This window comes from Leptodactylus fuscus, chromosome 6, assembly GCF_031893055.1.
Source record: "Leptodactylus fuscus isolate aLepFus1 chromosome 6, aLepFus1.hap2, whole genome shotgun sequence".
NCBI lineage: Eukaryota > Metazoa > Chordata > Amphibia > Anura > Leptodactylidae > Leptodactylus > Leptodactylus fuscus.
Genome location: NC_134270.1, coordinates 53,881,630 through 53,909,420, shown reverse-complemented (window position 1 = coordinate 53,909,420; position 27,791 = coordinate 53,881,630). Strand labels below are relative to the sequence as shown.

Genomic DNA, 27,791 nt, shown 5'->3' with positions numbered 1-27,791 from the left:
GGAGGCCCCTCTCAATGACTACCATCCATATACCTCATTGTTGTATATTTAACTTTACTTTTCATAAAGCAGCAGGTAAATCATTACATAAAGAGTTTTTCAAGGGGAGCCTAAACAGCGATGACTGGGTTAATATGTGCACCCAAATACCTTTAGCATTGTTTTGAGTGATTTATGGGTTTCTCTGGGGGCTCCTCCATCTTCTGCATTTGTTTACATGGGTATCTTCCTCTTATTTTATCCTACAATCAGCGCCGCACTTGTAATGAGGCAAGGTGAGGTAGCCGCCTCGGGCGGCGGACCGGAGGAGGGCGGCAACCCGGGCGATTTTTTTTAAAAACTTTTTTTCCTTGAACCAGCGCAAGGAGAGCTGCCGCTTCCCTTGCGCTGGTTCAGACGTCTATGTATCAGCGTATATAGACGTCTGACTGCTGAGAGAAGAGGATCGCAGAGGCAGCGCTGTCTGAGGCGGACGATCAAAAGATGAACAACACCCCCGGTGGGGTGCGTCTCTCGATCATTTGCCTCAGGCAGCAGAGACGCTAGGTTCACCACTGCCTACAATTACCATAATGCATTGTTCTTCACTCACAGCTGGCTCACCCTACCTCCCCCTCTCACGCCCTTTTTCACACCCCCTTCCTGTTTCTCTAGCTAGCCCCCCCCACTACCTTCCTAACAAACTAACTTAACCCACCCTATCATACTTACCTGTCTTCCTGTCCAGAACTTCTTGGCACTGGTGAACACTTCTTTCAGTGGGGATAGCTCCTTCTCCCCTTGATATGTGCCGATGCCTGCACAATAGAGCCAGAGTGCCAATAGAGACAGACAAGTATGATGGGTGGGGAGTTAGTATTTGTTACATTCCATTTCCAGAAACAGGGAAATGGAACGTCACTGTAAAATGTACCTGGGACGATAACATGACCGTCCTGGCAATCTGGGAAAATATCCATTTTTTGTAAAGTGAGTAAGTAAGTAAGAAGTTTGGCAAGGGGGGGGGGGGGTTTAGCTTAGTGTAGGAGTATTATTTCTTCCCAACAATCCCTTTAAAACACTGTTGGCCTATCCTAAGGATAACCTATCACTGCTGTAGAGAACATCATTTTTCTAGTGCATACATAAAAGTAAAGCTCCTAGGTTCAGTTAAACAACAATTTGTTGGCCAAAGTTGCCACTAGGTAGTTCATTCCCTTTGTATATCCTAAAGGTCATATCAACCCCATTAACAATATCATTACTGATGCGAGTCATAGAAAGCATCAGCACAATTGTCTATTTAGAACGGATATTATAAATTAAGATAAAATCATCATCGTAATAACTGAGCAATCACACTTTATGTTTAGTCTTAAAATGTATTACAAAATGTGCAGAGGTAAAAAAAAAAAAAAAATCCTGACAAGCTGAATCCATGTCAACTAACACAGACACAGGACAAAAGCGCCAGTCTAGCTGCAGCCTAACAAATGCCAGTACCTTAGCTCCGAGGCACCCTAAAGTAATTTCTAGGTCACAAATCATCGCTGGAATAATCTGGCCTAATCTTTCCCTCGTCCTCCTCCTCAGCGCCTCAGGACACAAACATCTTTCATGCAGAAACCAGAGCAGCAACAGCAGCAGCACACGGCTCTCCGAAACCTAACTCTAGGGTGGCAGCAAGTTACAGGTGAACCCACCTTATTTAAATGAGAGGAGCATGTGATCTTACAAGGGTTATCCTACCAAGATAAGCCTTTTCTAAGTCCCCTTTTAGGTCATAGAGGTAGCCTTGGATTAGGAGTTCTTTCTATTAGAGTGGAGGGGCCTAGAGGACTTGGCATGACCATGTATTACGTGGTTGGCTACTGAACTGAAATGTGAAAACATCAGAGGGTTCTCCCATCAATAGCTGGTTCACCAAACCATTTGTGGTTTGAACCAGTGTTAAGTTGTCTCCATCTTTGTTATCAGAGAGTCTTCATGATGTCTATCTTTGGCTTGTTGTCCCATGTTTCGCAACCAAAGGCTTCTACTACCACCAGGTATTAGAGGGGTTCCATGTTCTGGAAATCCCTACTTACTAGAAAAGCCAATAAACTGATCACAAGTGTCCCCCTGCTGAGAACCTAACTAATCGGCTATAAGGAAACCTGGTAGCCAATGGCTAATGTTTAACTTCCCTGCAGCACCATCACAAGGGAAGTTAAGCATTACATGGTGCCCATTCAAATCATTGGGTCGCCTGTCAAATGCAGGACAGACTGGTTCTCCAGAGCAAAAGACACGTTTTCTAACTACTCTCAAAAGTGGCCACATGATAAGGACCCTAAGAAGCAGTCCCCCCTTTATTAAATCAGATTTCCCTAACAAAGTCAATGAAATCAGGTGCTAGATGCTTTAGTGGTTGGCATACATAACCCATTTTTTAATCAATGGGCATTGTCTACACTAAGGGTTAATGCTGAAAAAGAAAAACCTCAGTCAATATCTCCTTGTTCTCGAATGGGTCCTTGAATGTTTCTTATTTATAGCAATTGTTCCATATCCCTTACAGACAATCTTTAATATTTATGAATATCTTTATTTCAGAGATATTATGCAATAATGTCATGTACTTGCATCATTTTTCACCGAGGTCTCAGATCTATGTTCGTCTGCTATAATTAGAGACGAGAACTAGAAAATGACCGATGTTCCATTAGAATCATTTCCAAAAATAGCACAAGCTAATGAGATCTTTTTATGTGTGGAGCCTATCAGGTACTTGACGCAAAGGATTTTGAGGGTTAGAAAAAAAAAAAAACTTTCCAACTGATGAAAATTTTTGAGTTTAACTTGCTATTAATCACTTGACAAGTAAATGAAGCTCAACTTCAAAGAGATAACATCGAGCTCCAATCAAGCCTTGGGATGACAGATGAATGTTAAAAATGTAGCTATAAAACATGTGACATAAATGGATGACAGTCATTTACATACTGAATGTCTAAAGCTTAAGGTGATTGTCCAGTCGCTATTTATTTCATTCACTGCTTCCTCTTTGGCTGCATTTTAGCTCCATTCCGTTTACCGTTTTGTGACTACAACTTTATCTATAGTTTATCTACCGTACCTATACGTAGCCTGCGGTAGTCTTAGACACGCCCCCATCTCATCAACTGTTCTACATATACTGAGGAGAATGTTCCGCTGTAAAAAGGGAGTCTCTTTTAATCCCACCAGACCCTTCCTGATGGATTGATGGAAGATCGATTATTGTAATGAATAGAATGGCAGAGTAAAGTGGGATATCCCAGGATGGTTGGAACCCATACTAATAGGGCACAGGCATTAGTGACAGTGGGACTTATGATTGGAGAACACATTATCAAGATACCCCTCTCATCCATCTAAATAGTAAACATGAAGGTGTGTAGAGTTCTCCCTTCATATATAAAACACTAGCTATAACCCGAGACTTCATCCGCTGTCCCCTCACCCTTGCGCGAACCACCTGCAGCACGGCCCGTGGCCCCCCATGGCCCTTTCCCTGCGGCCGGCGCTGGGCCCTCCCACAGCATCATGGGCCGGGACCCCAAGGCCCCGCTGCTGAACCTCCGGCCCTCCCCTTTCCCCCCCCACCCGCGCCCCCGGCCCCCTTCAGAGATCACAGTCACCTCCTACATCTACCCCTTTCCCCCACCACCACCTACCCGTGACTCGGTTACCCTTCTCCCCCTTTCCACATGTGCAATCTGGCCCCCCTCCCCCCTACTTACCTTCTGCCCTCTGGTGCCAACCCCCCCCCCCCCTCGCCCTCCCTAACCAAATAGAGGTGAAGATATCTACACCACCCATCTCACCTAAAACTGAATGGGCACCAACATGCTTCAGCCAGCTTTCTTGCTCCATGATGTTGTGAGGGAGGTGGCGTGAACAATTACTAGTAGTAATCCAGAACATAGGATTATATTAACCACATCCCTGTTGTTCATGGGAAATGTGAATTTGTATAGAATAGTGTTTCCCATCATCTCAGGGCAAAAAAAAAGAGAGATGGAGATGGAGCTCTATGTAACTTCACATTTCAAAGAAGAAGACTGGCCAACCTGATATTGATGAAAGAACTCTACTTGTATATAACCTTAGTGAATTATACTGTGTTTGTATATATCATTGGTGTATTATATTGTTATGTGTGTATAAATGTAATGTCGAGAACTGGGACATTTTCTTCCTGTAATCACAAGATCAGATCCCCTGCTGTGTTATGACCTGATCTGGTTGCATGTTCATTGAAGTAATACAGGAGAGACCAATTATATTGCTCTTGATCACTATCAGGAATCAAATCAGGCATAAAAGAGGGTGGGTTGTGGCACGAATTGACCTCAGAGGCCTGCAGATATATAGCTTTCCCAAGTAGAGGTGAAAAAATTAATTCCCCAGCTTTCCCATATGAGGATGAAGAAGTTCATCTCCCACCTTACGAAAGTAGGATGAGTGGGGGCGCCCTGGCAGGTGGTGTGCCTCAGTATGAGCCATAGGGCTCACTTAGCAAAAACTGTGGACCCTGTTAGAGAACTTTGTCACGTTTTGAAAGCCAGCAACACGATGAATGTTTCCAGCCCATCCGAAAACCTCCATGCTCCATGGAAACAAAAGGAATCAAATTCACAAGGTCTTTATGTCTTTTCTCCCGCTTATTTTAAAAACTGTTTTGCTAGTTTTGTCACCTTTATATGTCTTTTTTATATATAGTATTGAACTCTTGTGTACTAAATCATTCAATTTAATGGTGGTTCCTGACAGCCACACCCACATCACATACTAGAACAATATGTGACATTTATTCAGTGCTCAACCTTCTAAATCAGTGGTCTTTTATTATGGGTGATGCAGGACATCTATTCTTTACTAGTGGTGGTTTATGCCACCTTTCACCTACCATACCATTACTAGTTTATTCTGCCTCTTACACATCACCCTGAGATAAATGCAAAGGGCATGTTGGTGTCCACACCTTCTGATTAAGAGCAATGTACCTAGCAAGGTACCTACAATTTTCCTTAAAAATGTGATATCTGTGGAGAGAAAGCTCTTCAAAGCTTCACATTTCCTATGAAGAAGGGTAAAAGAGCCAACATGATCCTGTAATTTCCCATCATGAAAGTCAGCAATACACAAGGTATCATGGGACTACAAAGTCACCCACCAAGATGGTACATCAGTATATAGACAAGCAAGGAAGTGCATCTTATTAAACTTAACTTTTAATAAATGCATATAAAAAGCTACCAACACTAAAAACAAATATACTACCCAAACACAATAAGACAGCAAGAAGAGCAATGGGGGATAAAAATAAAGTCTTTACAAGTACGAAATCAAGAAAGTAGTGACAAAACATTAAACAATTACAGAGAAAAATAAAATGTATAAAAGACAAATAAGGGAGGCAAATGTTGGACTTGATGCTATTAAGGGACAGAAATAGACTTAACCGGCTGATCAGAAGGGCCAGCTCTCTCCTGGGGAGTCCCCTGGACCCAGTACAGGTGGTGGGTGACAGAAGGATACTGTCTGTGGTGACCTCCATGTGGGAGAACAAATCCCACCCCATGTATGAGACCTTGATGGGACTTGGCAGCACTGTAAGTGACCGTCTGCTTCACCCCAAGTGTGAGAAGGAGCTATCGCAAGTCCTTCCTTCCAACCGTGACCAGGCTGTATAATCTACATCAAACCAAGCGAAGATCACTGCGCACAGAGAACTAATGATTATGACTATGAAGTCTTCCTTCTTTCTTCTTCTGTTCCTTAGCTGCTATGGACTCCTAGTATATCTTCTCTTCTCAGCATATGTGTGTCTACGTCTGTAATATATTACTGTGTATTATCCTGTATCTGTATTACTATGCTGCTGTAACATGCTGAAATTCCCCCACTGTGGGACTATTAAAGTATTATCTTATCTTAAAAGGTAAGTGTTATATAGTTTGTACTTCCTTGCTGGTTGTCTTCCATCATGAACCTTACAGCCATTGATGCCTACATCCTACCGATTTTAGTTCATGCAACATCTTTTTAACTATGTCAACAGATATCATTTTGGTGTTGAAACCTTCAAAATGGGTGGTCAAGATGCCTCGATATATGGAGAGGATTGGGAGCTCTACTCATAAAGAATAAGGCCAACTTGATCCAGTGTTCTCTTATAAGACATCTATATTTTATCAATATTGCTTCATTGCACCTCCAATCCACCATCCCAGGACAAGAAAGCATATTGCCTCACTTTTAAGAGCGAAGGGTGACCCAGATACCTACACTTTTTCTTCTTTTGGAAATGTGTCTCTGGAGAAGAAATGCTAAGAAACTATAAATTTCCCATTTAGAAGGGTTATATGGCCAAGAGGATCCTGTGGCCTCCCATTATGAGACTCTTTAAACCAATAGCTTTCACTGACAATTCTCTAAAGCATTAACACAGATTTCAGGGTTGAGTGTGTTACAAGAGTCCTCAATAAAAAGACTCTTATGATTATTGCGAATTCTTTGGATCATAATGGTTGCATTAATCGTCTTTGTTCTTCTCAAGCCCCTTTATTTCCTGGATGGAGCTCTATGGTAATGATTTAATTAATTTTAGCACTTCGTTAGGTGATGAAGCACATCTCCTGATATATCCACTTAAATCCTTTACATCTAAACCATATCCTTCTGAGGTGTGCAGATACTTGTGAAGCGCATGTAATAGAAGTCAGCCTTTCAGGGGCTCTTATCAGCTTAATTAGACATTTCTTAAATGGATTATCGCATGTATTTCACAAAATGTGTTATAGATTTAACAAATGGATAATTAAATCCTGTTGGCGGTGAGAACCTGTCTCCCTCACGTGGACAGTGAAGCATTATCCAATATCTGCTCATATTTCCAAATGTGAAATGACAAGACAGCAAATATGAAGACCCCCCCTAGTACCTGAACCACTGTCTGATGAAATATAACCTCTACCCGATTCAAAAAAACAAACATAGAAGAGGACGCGCACAAGGAACATTCATTTACAGAAAAAAATCCGATCTGATATGAAAGTTAACTTTTCAGGAGGGGGGGAGTGAGTTTTTTTAGTCCTTATATTCTTAGACATAAGTGACAGTATTATAGAAGTTATATTCTTGTATATAGTAGGTAGTATAATAGTACTAATATTCGTGTATGTTGGATGCACTATTATAGTAATTATATTACTATATTACAGGGACAATATTACAGCACATTTTCTTTATATAGATAGATGTATATAATAGTTATATCGTTGTACATAATAGGTAGTATTATAGTAGATATCACTTATTAGTGTACATAGGGACAGTATTACAGCAGTTTTTTCTTAAAGGGGTTGTCCCATCACAAGGATCCTATCTATACTGCTTGTTAATGTGGATGTAAGACTTTTCCTAAATACACTGCTTCAGCAAAACTGCTTTGTTTGTCCATTATCTTACTTTATTCAATTCATTGTTGACACAGCCCTTGACTTATCTGCTCAAAAGTCAAGTGATGTATCTGCTGCTCTCAGGGGGGAGGGAGGAGGGGCTAAGTGCACGGGAGCGAGCCTGTGTTTCTAATTATTCCTGTGTCTACACCACGTGACCTAGGTCCTGCACTCAGATAGGAGAGAGGAGCTGCTTTCATTTCTGAACTTGTCTTCTGTTCTCTCAGTTATCAGGCTAGCTAATTCAATTGTGTTCATTATGGAGAATGGAGTTGCTCCTGCCTGTACAGTACTTCATAGTCCAATATTGTGCATATAGTGTTGTATGAGGACCTTTGATGACATCACAGGCCCTTCAGCCGCCCCATAGGATCACGCTATGTGGTGGGCGAAGCTACACGGTAATTTGGGGGTGGAGCTACACGGCAGGTTGCATGTGAAACCCCGCCCACCAAATGACGCAAGAAACGATACAAGGCAAATTTGGGGAAATCGGAGGTTCTCAGCATTACCCTTTCTGATGCTGAAACTAAGTCCCTCAAGACCTCCTCCCCATATCAATGGGCGAACACGTCGCTGAAATACCTGGGTGTTTATTTGACCCGTCGGGTGGAAGACCTGTACGCAAAGAATTTTCTCCCCTTGCTAGGCCAACTGAGGAAGGATCTGGACTCATATAAACATCTACCGCTTTCCTGGTTCAGGAGAAAGAACCTTCTTCAAACATACTTGCTCCCCAAGATCACCTATATGATGTCGATGCTTCCGATATATTTGCCTCAGTCCTTCTTCACAACATTACGATCTATATTCTCCCGGTTAATCTGGAAACAGAAACCACCCAGGATTCCCTGGGCGCTATTGACCCGTCATAGAAGTCAAGGAGGAATTGGCCTCCCAGATGTGAAAACCTACTACAAAACGATCCAGCTCCACTGGTGGGCCCATTTAACCTTCCCACTGCGTACATCTACCTTCAGACCCTCCTTTACTGAACTTCAACACTTATGGCTCCCTCCTAAAACCTCTAGATCCTCAGTTTCCCGCAACCCCCTGCTAAGGGGCGCACTTGAAGTTTGGAGAGAACAGAGACAGAGGCTAGCACCACACCCCTCCCCGCTGATGCCCGCTGGCCTCATTCCCACCTCGCTTCAGCCCGGGTCGATTCTATATGAAGACCTCTGGTCGAAATTGAGCACCATCTTGCTCAGAGTTATATCGGTGGGCTCGTCCTTCTTGCCTATCGAGGAGATTGTCGCTTCCTTCTCACCTAAAGGGATCTCCTTCCTACATGAACGCCACCTACGCCACTTTCTCGATAAATTCAGCGCCTCCAACACTTTAAGAACGGATTTGTCTCAATTTGAAAAGACGCTACTGACTGAAACTAAGCTCCTACGTAAAACCTCGGTCCTGCTGAAGAGATTCATAGCACCACTGAAAGCGTACAAACCAGCTTTCCTATATAGCTGGGAAAAGGAGCTGAATCTTACACTGTCAGATGACGATGTTTCTACCATTTTGAAATCCTCTCAGGGTTTCTCGCGCTGCATAAGAATGAGAGAGTGCCACTACAAACTCCTATCTAGGTGGTACAGGACCCCAGACTGGCTCCACCATAGAGGCCTCTCAGAAAATGATGTCTGCTGGAGGTGTTCAACACAATCAGGGACTTATCTGCACATATGGTGGACGTGCCCACTCATAGTCCCATTCTGGGAAGCAGTAAGGGACCGCATTGAGACAATCACTTCGAAACCTCTGAACCTTACCCCTGAAGTTGTGTTCTTGGCCCTACCAAACGACACATACTCCCCAAGCAAAGATGAGTTAACCACTCAACTTCTAGCAGCAGCCAAGCTTCTCATTCCATTCTACTGGCGTCAACAGACAGCCCCTCCGCTCTCACTTTGGGAATCGAAAGTCCAGGAACTCGCACGCTTCGAAGAATTGGTTGCCTGGTCAGACAGACGAATTGAGCGGTTTAACAAAATCTGGGCACCATGGTTGAAGAGATGACCGACTCTTCCTCCTGACCTAATATCTTTGGCGAAACCTCTGACCCCTCTGGACTACCCGAGTTACACAACGCCCACCCTCTATACCACTTAAGCCTTAGTGACCTGTTGGAGTATGGCTACACCCTTCCCCTTTATTTATCTCCTCTTCCCTCCCCTCCTCCCCCTACCTCCCAGATTCCTCGCTCGTTCTTATACCACATACCTGCTCAACATTAATGAACACTATATTGCCATAACAGCTGAGGACTTAGGAACTACTCGCACACTACGCATCAATCTGTTTTAAATTAGGCTGTTGATACATTATGCTATCATTATATTTATAGCTGTTTACTGCCTGCTTTGGTTCTCTCTGAAGTGTTGTACCCCTACCCTTCTTTTTTTTCTGTACCCCCATAAAATTTGAAAATCAATAAAACTTGTTGAATAAAAAAAAAAAAAAAAAAAAAAAAAAAAATGACGCAAGAAACCAGGAAGAAAGAAGATTTTACTGCAGTGAAGACTGGTGAGTATGCGACGTGGGAATACCCCTTTAATATAGATGTATATAGTAGTAACACAGATATTTCCTGTGATGACTCCCTTCCCACATTATTCTTCTATAGTGAAGAGTGTATTAATAGTTCCCAATTAAACTACTAATGTCTATCCCCGTATTTGTCATTGATTATTTATTGCATTGGTGGAGAGCGGAGTCTACACCTAATTTATGTGATGTGTCCTTGTTATGGAGGCCTGAGGGACTCTCAGTTATGCTGGATGAATTTTAATGAATCTCGCAGCCGTGTATTTATAGCCTGGGTATGTTTGTATTGTAAGATCTCCTGTTTCATATAAATACATGTATAATCCCGGCATGTATCTGTCATTGTTTATAAAATGCAAATGACATGAACTAGGGAATGAGAATCTCTCATAGCAAATCCTTAAAGGACATCTCCCTCTAAAACAAAGACAGTGAACCAGTAAATAGAAGTTCTTCAGTTTAGCTTTTCTAACATTTTTTTTCATTTAGCTCTGTGTCAGCTAAAGGCAAAGGTGTGTGACAACCAAAATGGCTGCCATTTTCATACTTATATGGGTTAATACCAGACGTGATTACTTCGGAAAATTACTTCAGGGAGATCATTTTCAGTTGTATATCCTACGTGTCCTGTTTTTTAATGGAAAGATCAGTGACACATAAAATTTTATTTTTTGTGCTACATACAATGTTATTGTTCCTGTCAAAGTGATGAACAACTCATTGTAACCACAGAGACCCCGTAATAAGGTGCCGTTGGTGCCCATCATGTGACCGATCCATCATTGTGTTGTCGCTTCACAAAGGTGATCAAAGCCATAGAAGCTATAATTGTATCCAAACTAATGACATAAACAGCACCTCCATAACTAGGGACAGCCACAGTACCCCTCAAACTAATGGTAGCCATATTGACCCCCAATAACAAGACTCCTTAGCCTAATAAGAGTTACAGCCACAGATCCCCAATAACAGTGACAACCACAGTGACCATCAAAATACCCCCAAATAATGTCAGCCACAATGCCCCACAAATAAGTGCTATGTATAGTGCCTGCTTTAAAGCGCTAGTGTGCCTTTAAGTGGTCGTAACACCATTGGTGGTATAGGTATGGCACCAGGGACCAGTTTTCTGGGAGGTCTTCTCTTTCCGATCTCTCCTGTCTTTCCGACTGCTTAGTAGTAATTCTCTCGAGATGCACCAATATAGGATTAGATACCATATTAGTGAATACCAAGGTGGATTTGCAATACAGGAGTCTGGGAAAGACTTATTACCTCTGATTAATATAACTGCTGACATACTGGTTGTAACCCAGATTTCCTAGACTCGAGAAATGGCTGAAGGGAACTTTTAATAATTTGCCAGTAGGGGAGAACTGGGAAATTGCACAAAACACTGCAAATTGTACTCACCACAAGCTGAGGAACAGGCAGGGGCTTTGCATCTTTGCTGAGAGAGACATAAGTGAAGAAGGCGCTGACTGCTCTATATCGCTCCTGGGTGTCGCCAACTAAGGTGTCTGCATCCACGAACACCTCAATCTCCATTGACTTGTTACTAGTGAATGTCATACGGCCAGACACTGTAATGATGCAACCTGAAAGTCGGAGAAAATATCTTATTATATCAGAACATATAGAGGTCACATTATAGCAATGTTATTGCTGCTATTAGTGGAAGATGAAGAAAAATTGCAGAGGATAGGAGTAATGTTTTCAACAAAAGTCTCCTAGCAATCTGTGCCTACACCTCCCATGCATATGTCTGGAAGGTCCCAGGCAGCAAACGAAACCATGGTGTGATCCCACTATATAGTGTTACCTTGTGGAGCGTGCACGTGTTGGGGCAAAAGCCACTGCCGTACACCTCTGATGTTGGGGAACAGAGGATTGGGCATGATGAGATAAAAAAAAACCTATGCCCTCCTTGCCTCAACAGGAGAGTATGGCAGGCCCTTCATACAAATAATATAGCTCATTGATCCAGCCAAAAATCAATGGGAATGGACAACTTATTTTATGGAGATTTTAATCAACAGTGATTGTAATTTGTGGCCATCAAAACACACAACAGGTCTGCATACATCTATACATCTGTATACAGCTGTATAGTCATGGCCAAAAGCTTTGAGAATGATACAAATATTAATTTTTACAAAGTCTACTGCTTCAGTTTTCCTAATGGCAATTTGCATATACTCCAGAATGTTATAAAGAGTGATCAGCTTAACAGCAATTACTTGCAAAGTCAATATTTGCCTAGAAAATGAACTTTATCCCCCAAAACACATTTTAACATCATTGCAGCCCTGCCTTAAAAGGACCAGCTAACATCGTTTCAGTGATTGCTCCATTAACACAGGTGTGGGTGTTGATGAGGACAGGGCTGGAGATCAATCTGTCATGATTAAGTAAGAATGACACCACTGGACACTTTAAAAGGAGGCTGGTGCTTGGCATCATTGTTTCTCTTCTGTTAACCATGGTTATCTCTAAAGAAACACGTGCAGTCATCATTGCACTGCACAAAAATGGCCTAACAGGGAAGAGTATCGCAGCTAGAAAGATTGCACTTCAGTCAACAATCTATCGCATCATCAAGAACTTCAAGAAGAGAGGTTCCATTGTTGGTAGAAAGGCTCCAGGGCGCCCAAGAAAGACCAGCAAGTGCCAGGACCGTCTCTTGAAAGTGTTTCAGCTGCAGGATCGGGCTACCAGCAGTGCAGAGCTTGCTCAGGAATGGCAGCAGGCAGGAGTGAATGCATCTGTATGCACTGTGAGGCGGAGACTCTTGGAGCAAGGCCTGGTCTCAAGGATGGCAGCAAAGAAGCCACTTAGCTCCAGAAAAAAACATCAGGGACAGACTGATATTCTGCAAAAGGTACAGGGAGTGGACTGCTGAGGACTGGGGTAAAGTCATTTTCTCTTATGAATCCCCTTTTCGATTGTTTGGGACATCTGGAAAACAGCTTATTCGGAGAAGACGAGGTGAGCGCTACCACCAGTCTTGTCTCATGCCAACTGTAAAGCATCTTGAAACCATTCATGTGTGGGGTTGCTTCTCAGCCAAGGGAATTGGCTCTCTCACAGTCTTGCCTAAAAACACAGCCATGAATAAAATGATACCAGAATGTCCTCCAAGATCAACTTCTCCCAACCGTCCAAGAGCAGTTTGGCGATCAACAATGCCTTTTCCAGCATGATGGAGCACCTTGCCATAAAGCAAAGGTGATAACTAAATGGCTCAGGGAACAAAACAGAGATTTTGGGTCCATGGCCTGGAAACTCCCCAGATCTTAATCCCATTGAGAACTTGTGGTCAATCATCAAGAGACGGGTGGACAAACAAAAACCTACAAATTGTGACAAAATGCAAGCATTGATTGTGCAAGAATGGACTGCTATCAGTCAGGATTTGGTCCAGAAGTTGATTGTGAGCGTGCCAGGGAGAATTGCAGAGGTCCTGAAGAAGAAGGGTCAACACTGCAAATATTGACTTGCTGCATTAACTCATTCTAACTGTCAATATAAGCTTTTGTTACTCATAATATGATTGCAATTATATTTCTGTATGTGATAAAAACATCTGACAAACACACATAAAAACCAGAGGGCAGCAGATCATGTGAAAATATAAGATTTGTGTCATTCTCAAAACTTTTGGCCATGACTGTATTTTTCACCTTGCTTCAGTTTTTATTGTAGATGCATAGTTACAAAGTACACAGAACCTTACGCAAAAGTATACATAACTCTGCATTGGTTCTACACTTAGTAGTTGTCCATGGGGGCCAAGAAGTGACACTCAGGCTCGAATATCTAATAACTGAATATTTTATCCTGAGAGTGCTGGATTATCAGAGCGTTATTATGCTTCACATCAGTACAATGTAACGTTAGGAAACTTTCGTACATCTAAACATTGGACATGTGGCTCTGATAAGAGCAAAATTAGTCAAGCTTGAAATGTTTGCCAAAAATCCTGCCTTCTCCAGGGCATTTTCATATATTTAGAAGCTGCTCCTTCCATGGTATAGCTGTAACAATCTGTGCCTCTCGCTTCCTATCGTTGGGTTCGTTCGACCTCTCGATACAACAGCAGCAATAAGATGTCCGGGTTTTTGTTTTCTGGCAGCCATTACTCTATTCGCATTATAGTATTAAAGATTTAAGCATTTGCTGAACATTCGCTACATGGGAGATGAAAACTTCTGAAAACAACAAGTAGGTGCCGGCCTCCATAATTAAAAACATGGGGGATTCAATTAGAAAGGGAAGACATGTAATGCTCTGAAATCCATGATGAATATTTTAAAGCAGTAAAAGCACTGCGGAACATTACACACGGGTAGATGTGCAGGACAGATGGCCCGCAAGATGAGGCCATGTCTGATCTCGGAGATGAGCTGGGCACTATACTCAAATAGACACATTTTTTCTTTGTTCATTTTGGAGTAAATTTCTAAACTATGCTATATATGTACCCAGCTGTCAGCCATGTCTCACTTTCCTACATCTCTCCTTTCACAAGATATTCCAAAGTATCTGAAGCCGTTTGAAAATCTGACATACTTTTAGAGTGTCTAGTCTAACTTTACAACACTTATTATTAGTTGGCTTGGCTTTCAATCAAAGTTTGGTGCAAAAATTTGGTGCAATGGATGAAAACTCACCAAAATGTTGGTGCAATTTTTAACTCACAGTTTAGCATATTAAGTCATTACCCTTCAACAAGCCCCACCCATATGTCGTACAAGGCACTCACACTGTTAGAATGTGTCTAAACCAGATACAAAATAAGGTGTAAAATAAATACACCAGTACTTTTTGTGTTTTTTTTTAAAATTAGTTTATCTTCCCCTTTGCGTTGAATCCTAAGAATCTTAAAATATCTGCTTGCAATCAGTGAATTTCAACCTTCATTATTTCCTTCCAGATGATAAGGTGTATATCTTGTTACAGTTACCGTGGAGTTAAAGGAGTTATCCAAGATTAGAAAGCTTTTTAAAAAAAAAAAAGAGCTCCACATCATATCCATTGGTCACATGACCATGCTACAGCTCAATCCTATTCAAATGAAGCTACAAGCATGGCAATGTGACAAATCGACATGATGTCAATCCTAATATTCTAAATGTGAAAGTTTGTATGTTTGTTACTCAATCACGCAAAAACGACTGGACTGGACTGAACGGATTTGGATGCAATTTGGCACATAGATAGATTGTAACCTCGATTAATACATAGGATACGTTTTATCCTGGTAAATGACATGGCTTCACGACTGTTATGAATTTATGTTCATATACTATATTAAACAGCTCTTGCCAGCAGGAGTATCTCAGCTAATTGGAGTTTGCTGATAAAGCCAGGTCTGTTATCTCTCTATGTAAACATAAAGATAACACTGAGTCTATTGTGTACAAGCATTTGCATATTATCTGATGTGTTCCAGTGCCGAGACACTGACATGGGAAAACCCCTTTAATCTATATTGCCAGTTTTCCAATTTTAAATATGCAGGGAAAAAGAAAATCTAATTTGTCGCAAAATTCTAAAACAATGACAGCTATGAAGGTTGCCAGAATTCACAGAGTTCTCCTCAAGTGGAGCTGAGGAGAATTGAACAAGTTAGGCATCAAGTGGCTTTTAGATCAGCCGGAGCAGACGGAGCATTGAAGCCAACAATACGCTCATCAAATGGCATCCCAAGCGAGCTGCTGAGATGCTGGAACAATCATGAGTACGGTGCGAGGAACGAGTTCAGCGGTAGACCAGCTTGACAGCTGCTGAAACAGCGGAGCGGGCGGATCATGGACGCCAACAACATGCTCATTATATGGCGTCACAGCCATCTGCAGAGATGCTGGAACAATCAATGTTCAGCAGCAGGACAGCTTGAGAGCTGCCGAAATGCCGGAGCAGGTGGATCATCGATGGCAGCAATTTGCTGAATAAAGGTGGATCATCAACGCCAACAACACGCAGACAAAGTTGCGGGCATAGGCTAGTTTCCTATAAAGAGGAAGTGGAGCTCTGTCTGAAAGAAAACAGCAATGTTTTCTAATTCTGGAGACCCCCCAAGCTGATCATACATTTCAGATACGCATCAGCCGAAACAGCGTTTGTCCAACAGCGATTCTTTAGACTTGTACATTCAGAGAAGGAATAAGTGGCTATGATCTATCTCTGTGCAGTGACACAACGATGACACACTAGACGGATAACAACAACAACATTGGAGGAAGGGGTTAAAAAAAAATTAATCATACTGGTACTCCTGCTATAAATTGGCTCTTTGGATTTGAATTTGGCGCCAAAGCAGTAGCTTTGGACGTAATTCAGATGGACCAATTACAGAAGAGCCACTGCTGCTGTGATTGGCCTAATTTAAATTTAGCGCCAAAGCAGGCTACGCTATGATTTTACGCTTTTCACACCGCTGCCAATGGTTATTTCTTATTGTAGACCGCAGGAAGGGGGCAGAGGGGGTAACCGGCAGATTTGTCAGAGGCTAATGTGATCCGCCACTTATGTAAATGAGCGCTAAGTGTCTGTCAATAAAATTTTCAAAAAGTTTAGAATTGCACTTTACTATATCACAGAATCACCTAAATACATAATAATGGCTAAAAAAGATCTAAGAACAAAAATCTGTATCAGTTTCAAGATGCTTGGCTACAGCTGTAGTTGGTGCCCTTTAACTTGCCTTTGCTTTTAGAGATTGTTCTTAGTCACCTGTTTTCTTTTCATTTTTTTTTTTGGAACAGGCGATGTGGACTTCCAGGGCAGTTTCTGTCCCCTTCAGATCACATGACATAACTTTGAAGTGGCAGGAATCCTTTTAATCATGGGGCACATGTTTTTCCTGGCTGCAGGAGCTCTAGTGTTTCCATTACATACAAGGTCTATTTCATGTCTATCTTTTCCCCCTGGGCTCATAAACATCAGTGAATCACAACCAGGTGCTACCAGTTTACATTATCTCAGCAGAAGGAATTTATTCTGTAAAAAGTTAGCGTGCCACGTGGACTCTACCGTCAGTGACTTTCCAGAGTGCTGTCCCTTTAAGCTCATTTTCGGAATCTCATACAATACTTTTTAGTTAAATATGTAACAGTGGATTAGAATAATTTGTTGGGAAGTTCCATGAAACGCAGCTGCGGGATATTTCCAGAAGACTTAATTAGAGATGTTTCCGTCCTTTTAAACATTTGCTCAGAGCAGTTTAATGTAATTTTTTTGTATATATATTCTACTACTGCTCTGGCCCCTAGACACAATACATGCAAAATGGGCCAATTTACAAAAAATATTCCAAAATTTAATTTGTAGCTGCATAAATTTAGGCTGATCAGTCAGCCTTACTTGTCCCCAATATCACGACAAGAAGGAAATAATGATGTCAGTGAAAATTGCCGAGATTCAGGACATCATTAGTATTTTAAAGAGAAATTATTTCTCCTTTCCAAAAACCTGGGTCACAACTAATAAGTATGCCATTACAAAGCTCACAGAGGATGTCATGCAGCTCTCCTCAGAATTTTGGGACTCCATATACTCAAATGGTTTATCCAACCAGGGTGGTGGATTGTCAGGGGGCAAATGTAAAAGGGTCAGAGAACCTGCTGATGTACTTGTTCAATATATGACTCTTATGCTAGGTTCACAATTTTGACCTGTATAACGGAGAGAGGACTGCTAAGAAAGCAGTAACACAAGGAGTCCGACAGATATGAACGTAGCCGGAGTACACGAGCATAACTAGGAAAGACGGGGCCCCGTGGCAAACTTTTAGCATGGGGCCACCCGACGCCAAAGACCACGACCGACCCCCCCCCCCCCACACACATTCCTGCGTGCACCATTATGCCCCATAGCGGCCCTGCACACGGTATTATACTCCATAGCGGCTCCTGCACACAGTATTATACCCCATAGTGGCCCCTTCACCCAGTATTATGCCCCATTGCGGACACCCATGAACAATTATTATACTCTGGGGTCTTTTCAGACCCCAGAGTATAATAATCGGAGACCCAGGGGGGAATACAAACATAAAAAAACACTGTTACTTACCTATCCCTGGCTCTGCTACACTACCCACTGATGGCAGCCATCTTTAATGACGTCCGAGATATCACGCAACCCTGGGGCCTGCATCGCAATGCATAAGGATGCGGTCATGTGACGTCAGGGATGTCACACAAGTAGGTTCAAAGCCTGCCCGGAGCCCAGAATGGTAAGTAACACTGTTATTTATGTTCCCTTACCTCTCCTTGGCCTCCGATCATTATACTTGGGGGGGGTCTGAAAAGTCCCCCGAGTATAATAATAGTGTTTGTGATCGGTTAGTAAATAGGGCCCGTTACCGGCTGGAGTAACTCCAGCCGGTAACGGCCAGTAGCGCCTGTCGCCGGGCTTCCTAATGTGTCGAGCCCTGTGGCAGCCGCTACCCCGGTAGTTACGACCCTGCCGGAGTATAATGTAGCACAGACTGTTTATCCTTTAATTGTGTACCAATTTAGATATGGTCTAGAACAAATCTGAAAGGGAGTGACTTCCACCCCCTTACACATCCCCAGAAGTGGGACTGAGTTTTACACCATAGTGATGAAAAGCCTACAAATTTACTGAAGGCTACAAGGGAGTCAAGTGTACAACAATGAGCTGCGCTGAGATGTCAGGTCGTGTTTCAGAAAACGTGCCAATGATTTGCAGAATACATAAGATGAAATTGTCATTGACTTGACAGAGAATCCCTCAAAAGGGTCACTGCTGGTTTTATTAATGCATCACATGGCTTATAATGCTTTATACTGTTTAAGGCCGGGGTGACACGTTTCTGGGTAATACATTCACACATTGCAGAAAAAAATCCGGAAAAGCTGCACTTTCAAAAATGGTCGCCTTTTTACAAAATTGCAGAATGTCAAATATACTTACAGTAACACTGGTACGTTCTGCTCTATGGGTTAGCTACTGGTATTTAGACCACGACAGGCAGTCCCATTCCAACGGACACTACTGCTTGCCCTAGATCAGAATAGTGGAAGGAGTCAGAGGACTATAGGGAGGGGTGTACAGATGCCACTTCCATCTTTTTGTAGCGTGCCCAAAAGTGTGGACACTGCTTGCTTAAACAAGAAATGTGCCTCAATCTTGGTTGTGACTAGAAGATCTAGCTACAGAAACTGTGCTGCCAGCATCGCTTGCTTAACTGGCACCATGTCTCGTATCTTACTTGCACATAGTATCAAGGGCACCCCGAAAAACATCAAAACGCAGAAGATCCACAGCAGCGTGTCCCAGAGAACCCTTTAATATCACCAAAGTGGAACCCCCTTATGCTGTCTCAAGGCCAAGTAAAAGGATTTGGCAATAAAGTCACTGCGACCAGAGAAGGAGTGAATGGTCTCCATCTTGGGCCACCCATCTTTGTACTGCTAGTCACCAGGGCTGTGAGAGAAATGTCTCTTACACAATGTCATGTGCATACAACAGAGACTCAGTTTTTATATCTGTCTCTGAGAGGGAGACTCCTGGACAGGTGGAAAGTGAGTGTTCCCATGTTGCTGTAGTGTTCACAGGTGCCTTCTGAGTTGCTTTTGCAATTTCTGTGTTCTAGTTGCTGCATGCTAAGAGACTGTGCTCTCACTTAGGAGAGACTGCAACCACTAATGCAGTTGCCTCACATGAGACTTTGAAGACTGCTGGCCATAAGAGACTGTCATAACCACAAAGATTAAAGTGCCTTTTGCTGCTAAAGTTGCCTCAAAATTGCACCCCGGTATGCACATACCTCAAGCTCTCCTTAAACAGGGAGACACACATACTACTCCGGAGTCAAAAATTTTGGTAAGGGCCCATTCACACAGAGTAACATGCCGCATGGATCGTAAATGCCGCATTATTTTGCAAAATCACGGCCGCAAAATAATGCGGCGTTTACGACCCACGCTCCCATTGAAATCAATGGGAGCGTATACGGCCCGCAAAATCTCACACGGCGTATATGTGCCAGGTCACGCGGCACGTTACTCCATGTGAATGCACCCTAAGGTCTAACACAGACACAAGGTGCAAGGGGTCTGTCAAGGAGGCAGAATTACAAGGAGCTCAATGGCATAAAAGAGGGCTATCGAACAATACTGCAAGCCAACTAGACTGGACATGAATTGTAACACAATGGGTTAAATACACCCAGTGCATTCTTATGGGAATCAAGACGTGCAATCTCGGCGATATAAGAAAAATAATGGAGATGTTAAATATGACCTTGACCCGCGGCAGACGACATATGTTATAAATAGCTATACACATGTTATTTGAAAAAGTATCAGGTCAGCTTCCAGCGCCGCGACCAGAAAGTAAATGACCGGTTTTGTTCATTCTATTTCTTGCTGCACTGAATGGTCATTGTGTAAGAAATATATTCGCTTGGCTCTTGTATATGATATGCTTTCTCAGATCCTTATCCTCAGGCCACCCATTCCACTAGAGGAAATACAAGAGAATAGTAACCATTTTATCCTTTAGTCTGTGTGGTATAATCTAAAGCCATAAGCTGCTGTTATTCAGTGCGGGACTGAAAGCCGGATGGATGGCATTGATCTCCATTACAGACGGCTCTGTCTGAAATGGAAAAATAACACAAACTGTGTAGGTCTCGGGCTGGAGTATGGCCACATACTGTGCTTACCTGACTAATCATTATTAGGATACATGTAAGCGGCCATGTTAAAGGGGCTGATTCATTGCAGAAAACTCTTTCAGTATGGGAACTAGTAGACCGTTGTACGACTGGCTCCCAAGATCCCTGGTAAACAGTTGATATTGCAGGGTGAAGTTTAGCAGATGGTAAAGGGGTGATAACATGGCACCATTTGGAGATTAATGCACTGACTGGGATAGCTCAGGTGTATAATATATCAGGCACAAATGTGATTTTCATGCACATAGCAATACACTGTACACTGTCTTATATGAGATCTGAGTGATCTGAGTGAGTAAAATGGGCATGAACTAGCATTACAATTTAGTGCAAGGGCTAATACCCTGTCCATCGCCAATGACTCCGATGTACATTGTGGTCCAAGAGCCAATCATTTTAATCTGCATCCTCAGGACGTGGACAAAGATCTTGTCTCTGTCCCCTGTTATTCACTATTGTTACTAATGGCTAAATTCTGAGCGAGAATTATTTTGGCACAATTATTTTGGGGTGGTGGGGGTATTATGTTTGCAGCACTATTACTGTCAGAGGCACTATTTGCTGGGCACAATTATTTCTGAGGACATTAAGCATGGCACTTATTACTAACGGGGATTGTAGTTGCTATAGGAGGCGCTATCTGTATGGTGCTAGTATTCAGTAGGGCTATCTGTGTGGCACTAGTCTTTCTGCAGTACAGTACTTGGGGGCTTGGAGCGGCACACTATTAGCAGTAGCAGTAGAGTGTCACACCATTGAGGTGCAAGGATAGGGGGTTTATGTTGGGAAGGTAAGGAGGATGATGGAAAAGTCAGGAACCAAGGATATCTCAACTGCTAAGGGAGCCTTCACACGATGTTACGCTGCGCTCATTCTGAACGTAAAATTTGTTCAGAATGAGCGCGTAAAAAGCAGCTTCCATTGATTTGAATGGGTGCCGGCATGTTGGTATACGCGCGCTACCCATTCAAATCAATGGGAGGCTTTTCTCCGTATTGTTTTCAATGTAATACGCGCGTATTTTAATTTTACGTTCAGAATGAGCGCAGCGTAACATCATGTGAAGGCGCCCTAACTCATGCAGACATGAGTCATTACTGGAAGAAGAACCATGGTGCCTGTTATGTATTTATCTGTCCCACTGTGAGTAGATAATTGCCATCTGCTTCAATCCAGCACTGCCCACTTGACAGTAGACTGCCTAATTAGCATATTGAATGCTGAACCTAACAGCACTGATTGCTCAGGAATGGTGGGGATACAACAAAAACTGCAACTGCACTGGAATCAGTAGAAAGGCACCTACTAAAAAAAATGGAATTGGTCAAGGTGGTGAAAGATACTCTTTAAATGGGTTGTCTGGGCTTAAATTTTGGTCTATCCTCTGGATAGGGTATATATGACCGATGGGGGGGGTCAACATCTGGCCCCCAGACCGATCATCTATACGGAGCCGCTTCTGGTGCTCATCCAGTACACATCGGAACCTGATTCAATGGGAGCTGAGCTATAGTGAAGGTGTCGGGCGCTAGACAATGGTCGGAGCTTTCTGCTTCCTGTATTATGTATAGGCCATAAAAATAAAAAAAAATATGCACAAGTTCATGCCGTGTCCCCGCACGAATAAGCACCTCTAGAGGGCCCTATTTTAATTCTTACCCTATACATGCCTATGCACACATTTACTTCATGTTCCTTAAATATTATCAGGGACATACAATATTCAATGACAAATTCTCTGCCTGTAATTGCTCTCCGTTCCCTGACAAAAGGTAAGGCTGAACAGATGTCAATAATTAAAGCAAATTAATTAGTACCGGTCAGACAAGCCCGAGCCTCGAATTTTCCTTCTCATTACTTGAAAACCTGCGTCTCATTATATTAACTGTACTTTGTCTAATGAGCACCTTCACAGAGAATGGAAAATTGCCAAATGTCAAGAATCCTCAAGAAAAGTAGTTATCACAGCGACTAGAGTTGAATAAGACAAAACAATGAACGTATTGCTAAGAATTAAGAGGTTTGAGGAGTTTATCTGGTTATTAAGACAATGGGACAAAAAAATATTTAATTTTTTTTTGAACGGAAAGCTGTTCCTTGTAAGAAATTCTTCCAAACCATTTTCAGCAGATGTTCCTGCACAAATTCCTAGAATTCTTAGCAATTGAAACAGTCAATGGTGCTAATATAGTCTTGACACAACGTTATTGCTTTTATTAAGCTGTAATATGGACGTATTTTAGCATATGTGTTGCACTCACTATACCTTGACCTCCCATAGTTTTACTGGACCCTTTACCTTTATGACTGGGAAATGGGTGTAGTTAATCTATGCAAATGTTTTTTATTAAAAAAGCACAAGAAAAAGTGCAACTGCAGTCCACTATGTGGGCAGCATAATATCAGAAGTGGAATCATACTTTGCACAAGAAAATCTTCACCATATTCATTCTTTCAGCTAAGGTCCCACATAGCGAACCGTAACAAAAAAATACAGGGGGAAAAAATGTAGCAGAAACGCATTGCATTTTTTCTGCAGCATTTTGTTTTTGCTGCATTTTTCTCTGCAGTTTTCCATCCCTTATTAAAACCGGGGGCCCACATGGCGTTTTACAGTACTTGCAAAGTGCATGGGATTCATGTGAATACCATGCTCACTTTGTAGAAAAAAATCGCAGAGCGGACACACTGCGATTTCCAAAACCGTGCGGTTTTGAAAATCACAGCATGTCAATTATATCTACGGAAACGCCGGCGGCTTTCCCATAGATATAATTGTAACAGAAACTCCGGAGGAAAGCTCCATGAACTTTCTGTTTAAAGCGCTTCAGAAAAACCACAATGCGTTCATGCTGCGGTTGATCCCACAGCGCTTTAGCATGGCAGTTCCGGCCCGTGGAGCCTTAGCATAAAAGTGCCAAAAAGATGCAAACAAAAATTCCCCAAATTGTTTAAACTCTAAAGCAGGGGTGCTCACACTTTTTCAGCGTGTGAGCTACTTTATTAGCTGACCAAGGCAAAAGATCTACTAGGGCGGGGCCGGCCTGGGACGGGACCGGGCGGGCTTGTGGGCGGGTGTGTCTGTAGGCCGGGCATGTGGGCGGGGCCAGGCGGATCGTGACAGCAGGAGACAGCGGCGTTCTGTGGCTACCCAGGGATCCCCACTGTCTGCTACTTCACAGCGCAGGCTGAGAGTTATCTCTGGACACTGGCAGGCTGGGGCTGCGGCAGCCCCAGCCTGCCAGTGTCCGGAGATGACTCTCAGCATGCACTGTGAAGAAGCAGACACCGGGGATCCCTGCATCCCGCAATCGACCCATACGTCCTTTGCGATCTACCAGTAGATCGCGATCAACGTATTGGGCACCCCTGCTCTAAAGTATCCTACAGTTAGCAAGTATTTGGATGAGGTTCCATGTTGTGGAAAGGCAGCTTTTTTTGTTGCAGATTTTGTTGCAGTTTTTTGAGCCAAAGCCAAGAGTGGATTTAGCAGAAGGGAGAAGTATAAAAGCTTCCTATATACTGTATTTCCCATTCCTATTATAGCCATTATGGGCTCTGTTACGCCGCGTGAAGGGACCCTTAGGGTAAGTTCACACAGTGTTTTTTGAACCAGAACCTGAGGCGGAAACCATCTCAGGTTCCGGTCCAAAAAAACGGGTAGCCGCAAATGAATGCCGGTGCACTGCACCGGCATTCACTCGCGCACTCTGCTCCGGATTAGGCCCAATGAATCGGCCTAGTCGGGAGGGAGTGTCTTCAGACCGAATCGCGAGGCAAAACGGCCTGAAGAATGAGCATCTCGCTTGAATTTGCATTGATTTCAATGGGAGCCGTCTTTTTTGGTCAGGATTTTGAGGCGCATACGGCCTCAAAATCCTGACCAAAAATCTCAGTGTGAACTTACCCTTACCCTTAGTGTCTGGTCAGTGATTTTCATCAGTGGTTGTGACTCAAAACTAGGAGTTGGTTAAAAACACAGAACAGGTACAAATATTTCTATTATACCTGATCTCTGTGTAGTCTCCACTAGAGATGAGCGAACAGTGTTCTATCGAACACATGTTCGATCGGATATCAGGGTGTTCGCCATGTTCGAATCGAATCGAACACCACGTGGTAAAGTGCGCCAAAATTCGATTCCCCTCCCACCTTCCCTGGCGCCTTTTTTGCACCAATAACAGCGCAGGGGAGGTGGGACAGGAACTACGACACCGGGGGCATTGAAAAAAATTGGAAAAAGTCATTGGCTGCCGAAATCAGGTGACCTCCATTTTAGACGAATAGTGGATTTCAAATCCGGGTCATATGAGAATGTGAACTTTGTGACTATGAGACAGGGATAGCTGTACAGGCAGGGATAGCTAGGGATAACCTTTATTTAGGGGGGAATGTTATTAAAAATAACTTTTTGGGGCTCTATCGGGTGTGTAATTGTGATTTTTGTGAGATAAACTTTTTCCCATAGGGATGCATTGGCCAGCGCTGATTGGCCGAATTCCGTACTCTGGCCAATCAGTGCTGGCCAATGCATTCTATTAGCTTGATGAAGCAGAGTGTGCACAAGGGTTCAAGCGCACCCTCGGCTCTGATGTAGCAGAGCCGAGGCTGCACAAGGGTTCAAGCGCACCCTCGGCTCTGATGTAGGAGAGCCGAGGGTGCACTTGAACCCTTGTGCACCCTCAGCTCTGCTACATCAGAGCCGAGGGTGCGCTTGAACCCTTGTGCACACTCTGCTTCATCAAGCTAATAGAATGCATTGGCCAGCGCTGATTGGCCAATGTATTCTATTAGCCTGATGAAGTAGAGCTGAATGTGTGTGCTAAGCACACACATTCAGCTCTACTTCATCGGGCTAATAGAATGCATTGGCCAGCGCTGATTGGCCAGAGTACGGAACTTGACCAATCAGCGCTGGCTCTGCTGGAGGAGGCGGAGTCTAAGATCGCTCCACACCAGTCTCCATTCAGGTCCGACCTTAGACTCCGCCTCCTCCGGCAGAGCCAGCGCTGATTGGCCGAAGGCTGGCCAATGCATTCCTATGCGAATGCAGAGACTTAGCAGTGCTGAGTCAGTTTTGCTCAACTACACATCTGATGCACACTCGGCACTGCTACATCAGATGTAGCAATCTGATGTAGCAGAGCCGAGGGTGCACTAGAACCCCTGTGCAAACTCAGTTCACGCTAATAGAATGCATTGGCCAGCGCTGATTGGCCAATGCATTCTATTAGCCCGATGAAGTAGAGCTGAATGTGTGTGCTAAGCACACACATTCAGCACTGCTTCATCACGCCAATACAATGCATTAGCTAGTGCTGATTGGCCAGAGTACGGAATTCGGCCAATCAGCGCTGGCTCTGCTGGAGGAGGCGGAGTCTAAGGTCGGACCTGAATGGAGACTGGTGTGGAGCGATCTTAGACTCCGCCTCCTCCAGCAGAGCCAGCGCTGATTGGTCGAGTTCCGTACTCTGGCCAATCAGCGCTGGCCAATGCATTCTATTAGCCCGATGAAGTAGAGCTGAATGTGTGTGCTTAGCACACACATTCAGCTCTACTTCATCAGGCTAATAGAATACATTGGCCAATCAGCGCTGGCCAATGCATTCTATTAGCTTGATGAAGCAGAGTGTGCACAAGGGTTCAAGCGCACCCTCGGCTCTGATGTAGCAGAGCTGAGGGTGCACAAGGGTTCAAGTGCACCCTCGGCTCTCCTACATCAGAGCCGAGGGTGCGCTTGAACCCTTGTGCAGCCTCGGCTCTGCTACATCAGAGCCGAGGGTGCGCTTGAACCCTTGTACACACTCTGCTTCATCAAGCTAATAGAATGCATTGGCCAGCACTGATTGGCCAGAGTACGGAATTCGGCCAATCAGCGCTGGCCAATGCATTCTATTAGCCCGATGAAGTAGAGCTGAATGTGTGTGCTAAGCACACACATTCAGCACTGCTTCATCACGCCAATACAATGCATTAGCCAGTGCTGATTGGCCAGAGTACGGAATTTGGCCAATCAGCGCTGGCTCTGCTGGAGGAGGCGGAGTCTAAGATCGCTCCACACCAGTCTCCATTCAGGTCCGACCTTAGACTCCGCCTCCTCCAGCAGAGCCAGCGCTGATTGGCCGAATTCCGTACTCTGGCCAATCAGCACTGGCTAATGCATTGTATTGGCGTGATGAAGCAGTGCTGAATGTGTGTGCTTAGCACACACATTCAGCTCTACTTCATCGGGCTAATAGAATGCATTGGCCAGCGCTGATTGGCCGAATTCCGTACTCTGGCCAATCAGCACTGGCTAATGCATTGTATTGGCGTGATGAAGCAGTGCTGAATGAGTGTGCTTAGCACACACATTCAGCTCTACTTCATCGGGCTAATAGAATGCATTGGCCAATCAGCGCTGGCCAATGCATTCTATTAGCGTGAACTGAGTTTGCACAGGGGTTCTAGTGCACCCTCGGCTCTGCTACATCAGATTGCTACATCTGATGTAGCAGTGCCGAGTGTGCATCAGATGTGTAGTTGAGCAAAACTGACTCAGCACTGCTAAGTCTGCATTCGCATAGGAATGCATTGGCCAGCCTTCGGCCAATCAGCGCTGGCTCTGCCGGAGGAGGCGGAGTCTAAGGTCGGACCTGAATGGAGACTGGTGTGGAGCGATCTTAGACTCCGCCTCCTCCAGCAGAGCCAGCGCTGATTGGTCGAGTTCCGTACTCTGGCCAATCAGCACTGGCCAATGCATTTCTATGGGGAAAAGTTAGCTTGCGAAAATCGCAAACTGACAGGGATTTCCATGAAATAAAGTGACTTTTATGCCCCCAGACATGCTTCCCCTGCTGTCCCAGTGTCATTCCAGGGTGTTGGTATCATTTCCTGGGGTGTCATAGTGGACTTGGTGACCCTCCAGACACGAATTTGGGTTTCCCCCTTAACGAGTTTATGTTCCCCATAGACTATAATGGGGTTCGAAACCCATTCGAACACTCGAACAGTGAGCGGCTGTTCGAATCGAATTTCGAACCTCGAACATTTTAGTGTTCGCTCATCTCTAGTCTCCACTCCTA

The 27,791-nt window shown here is 43.6% G+C and overlaps 1 protein-coding gene across 2 annotated transcripts in view; it reads right to left on the bottom strand.

The window, feature by feature from the left end:
- ACOT7 (acyl-CoA thioesterase 7) overlaps positions 1 to 27,791 on the bottom strand; it is a 167,383-nt gene that overhangs the window by 12,436 nt on the left and 127,156 nt on the right. For both annotated transcript variants that reach the window (XM_075279980.1, XM_075279981.1), the window contains exon 9: positions 11,427 to 11,611. In XM_075279980.1, coding sequence (XP_075136081.1) covers positions 11,427 to 11,611 — 185 coding nt within the window. The remainder of the gene's footprint in view (positions 1 to 11,426; positions 11,612 to 27,791) is intronic.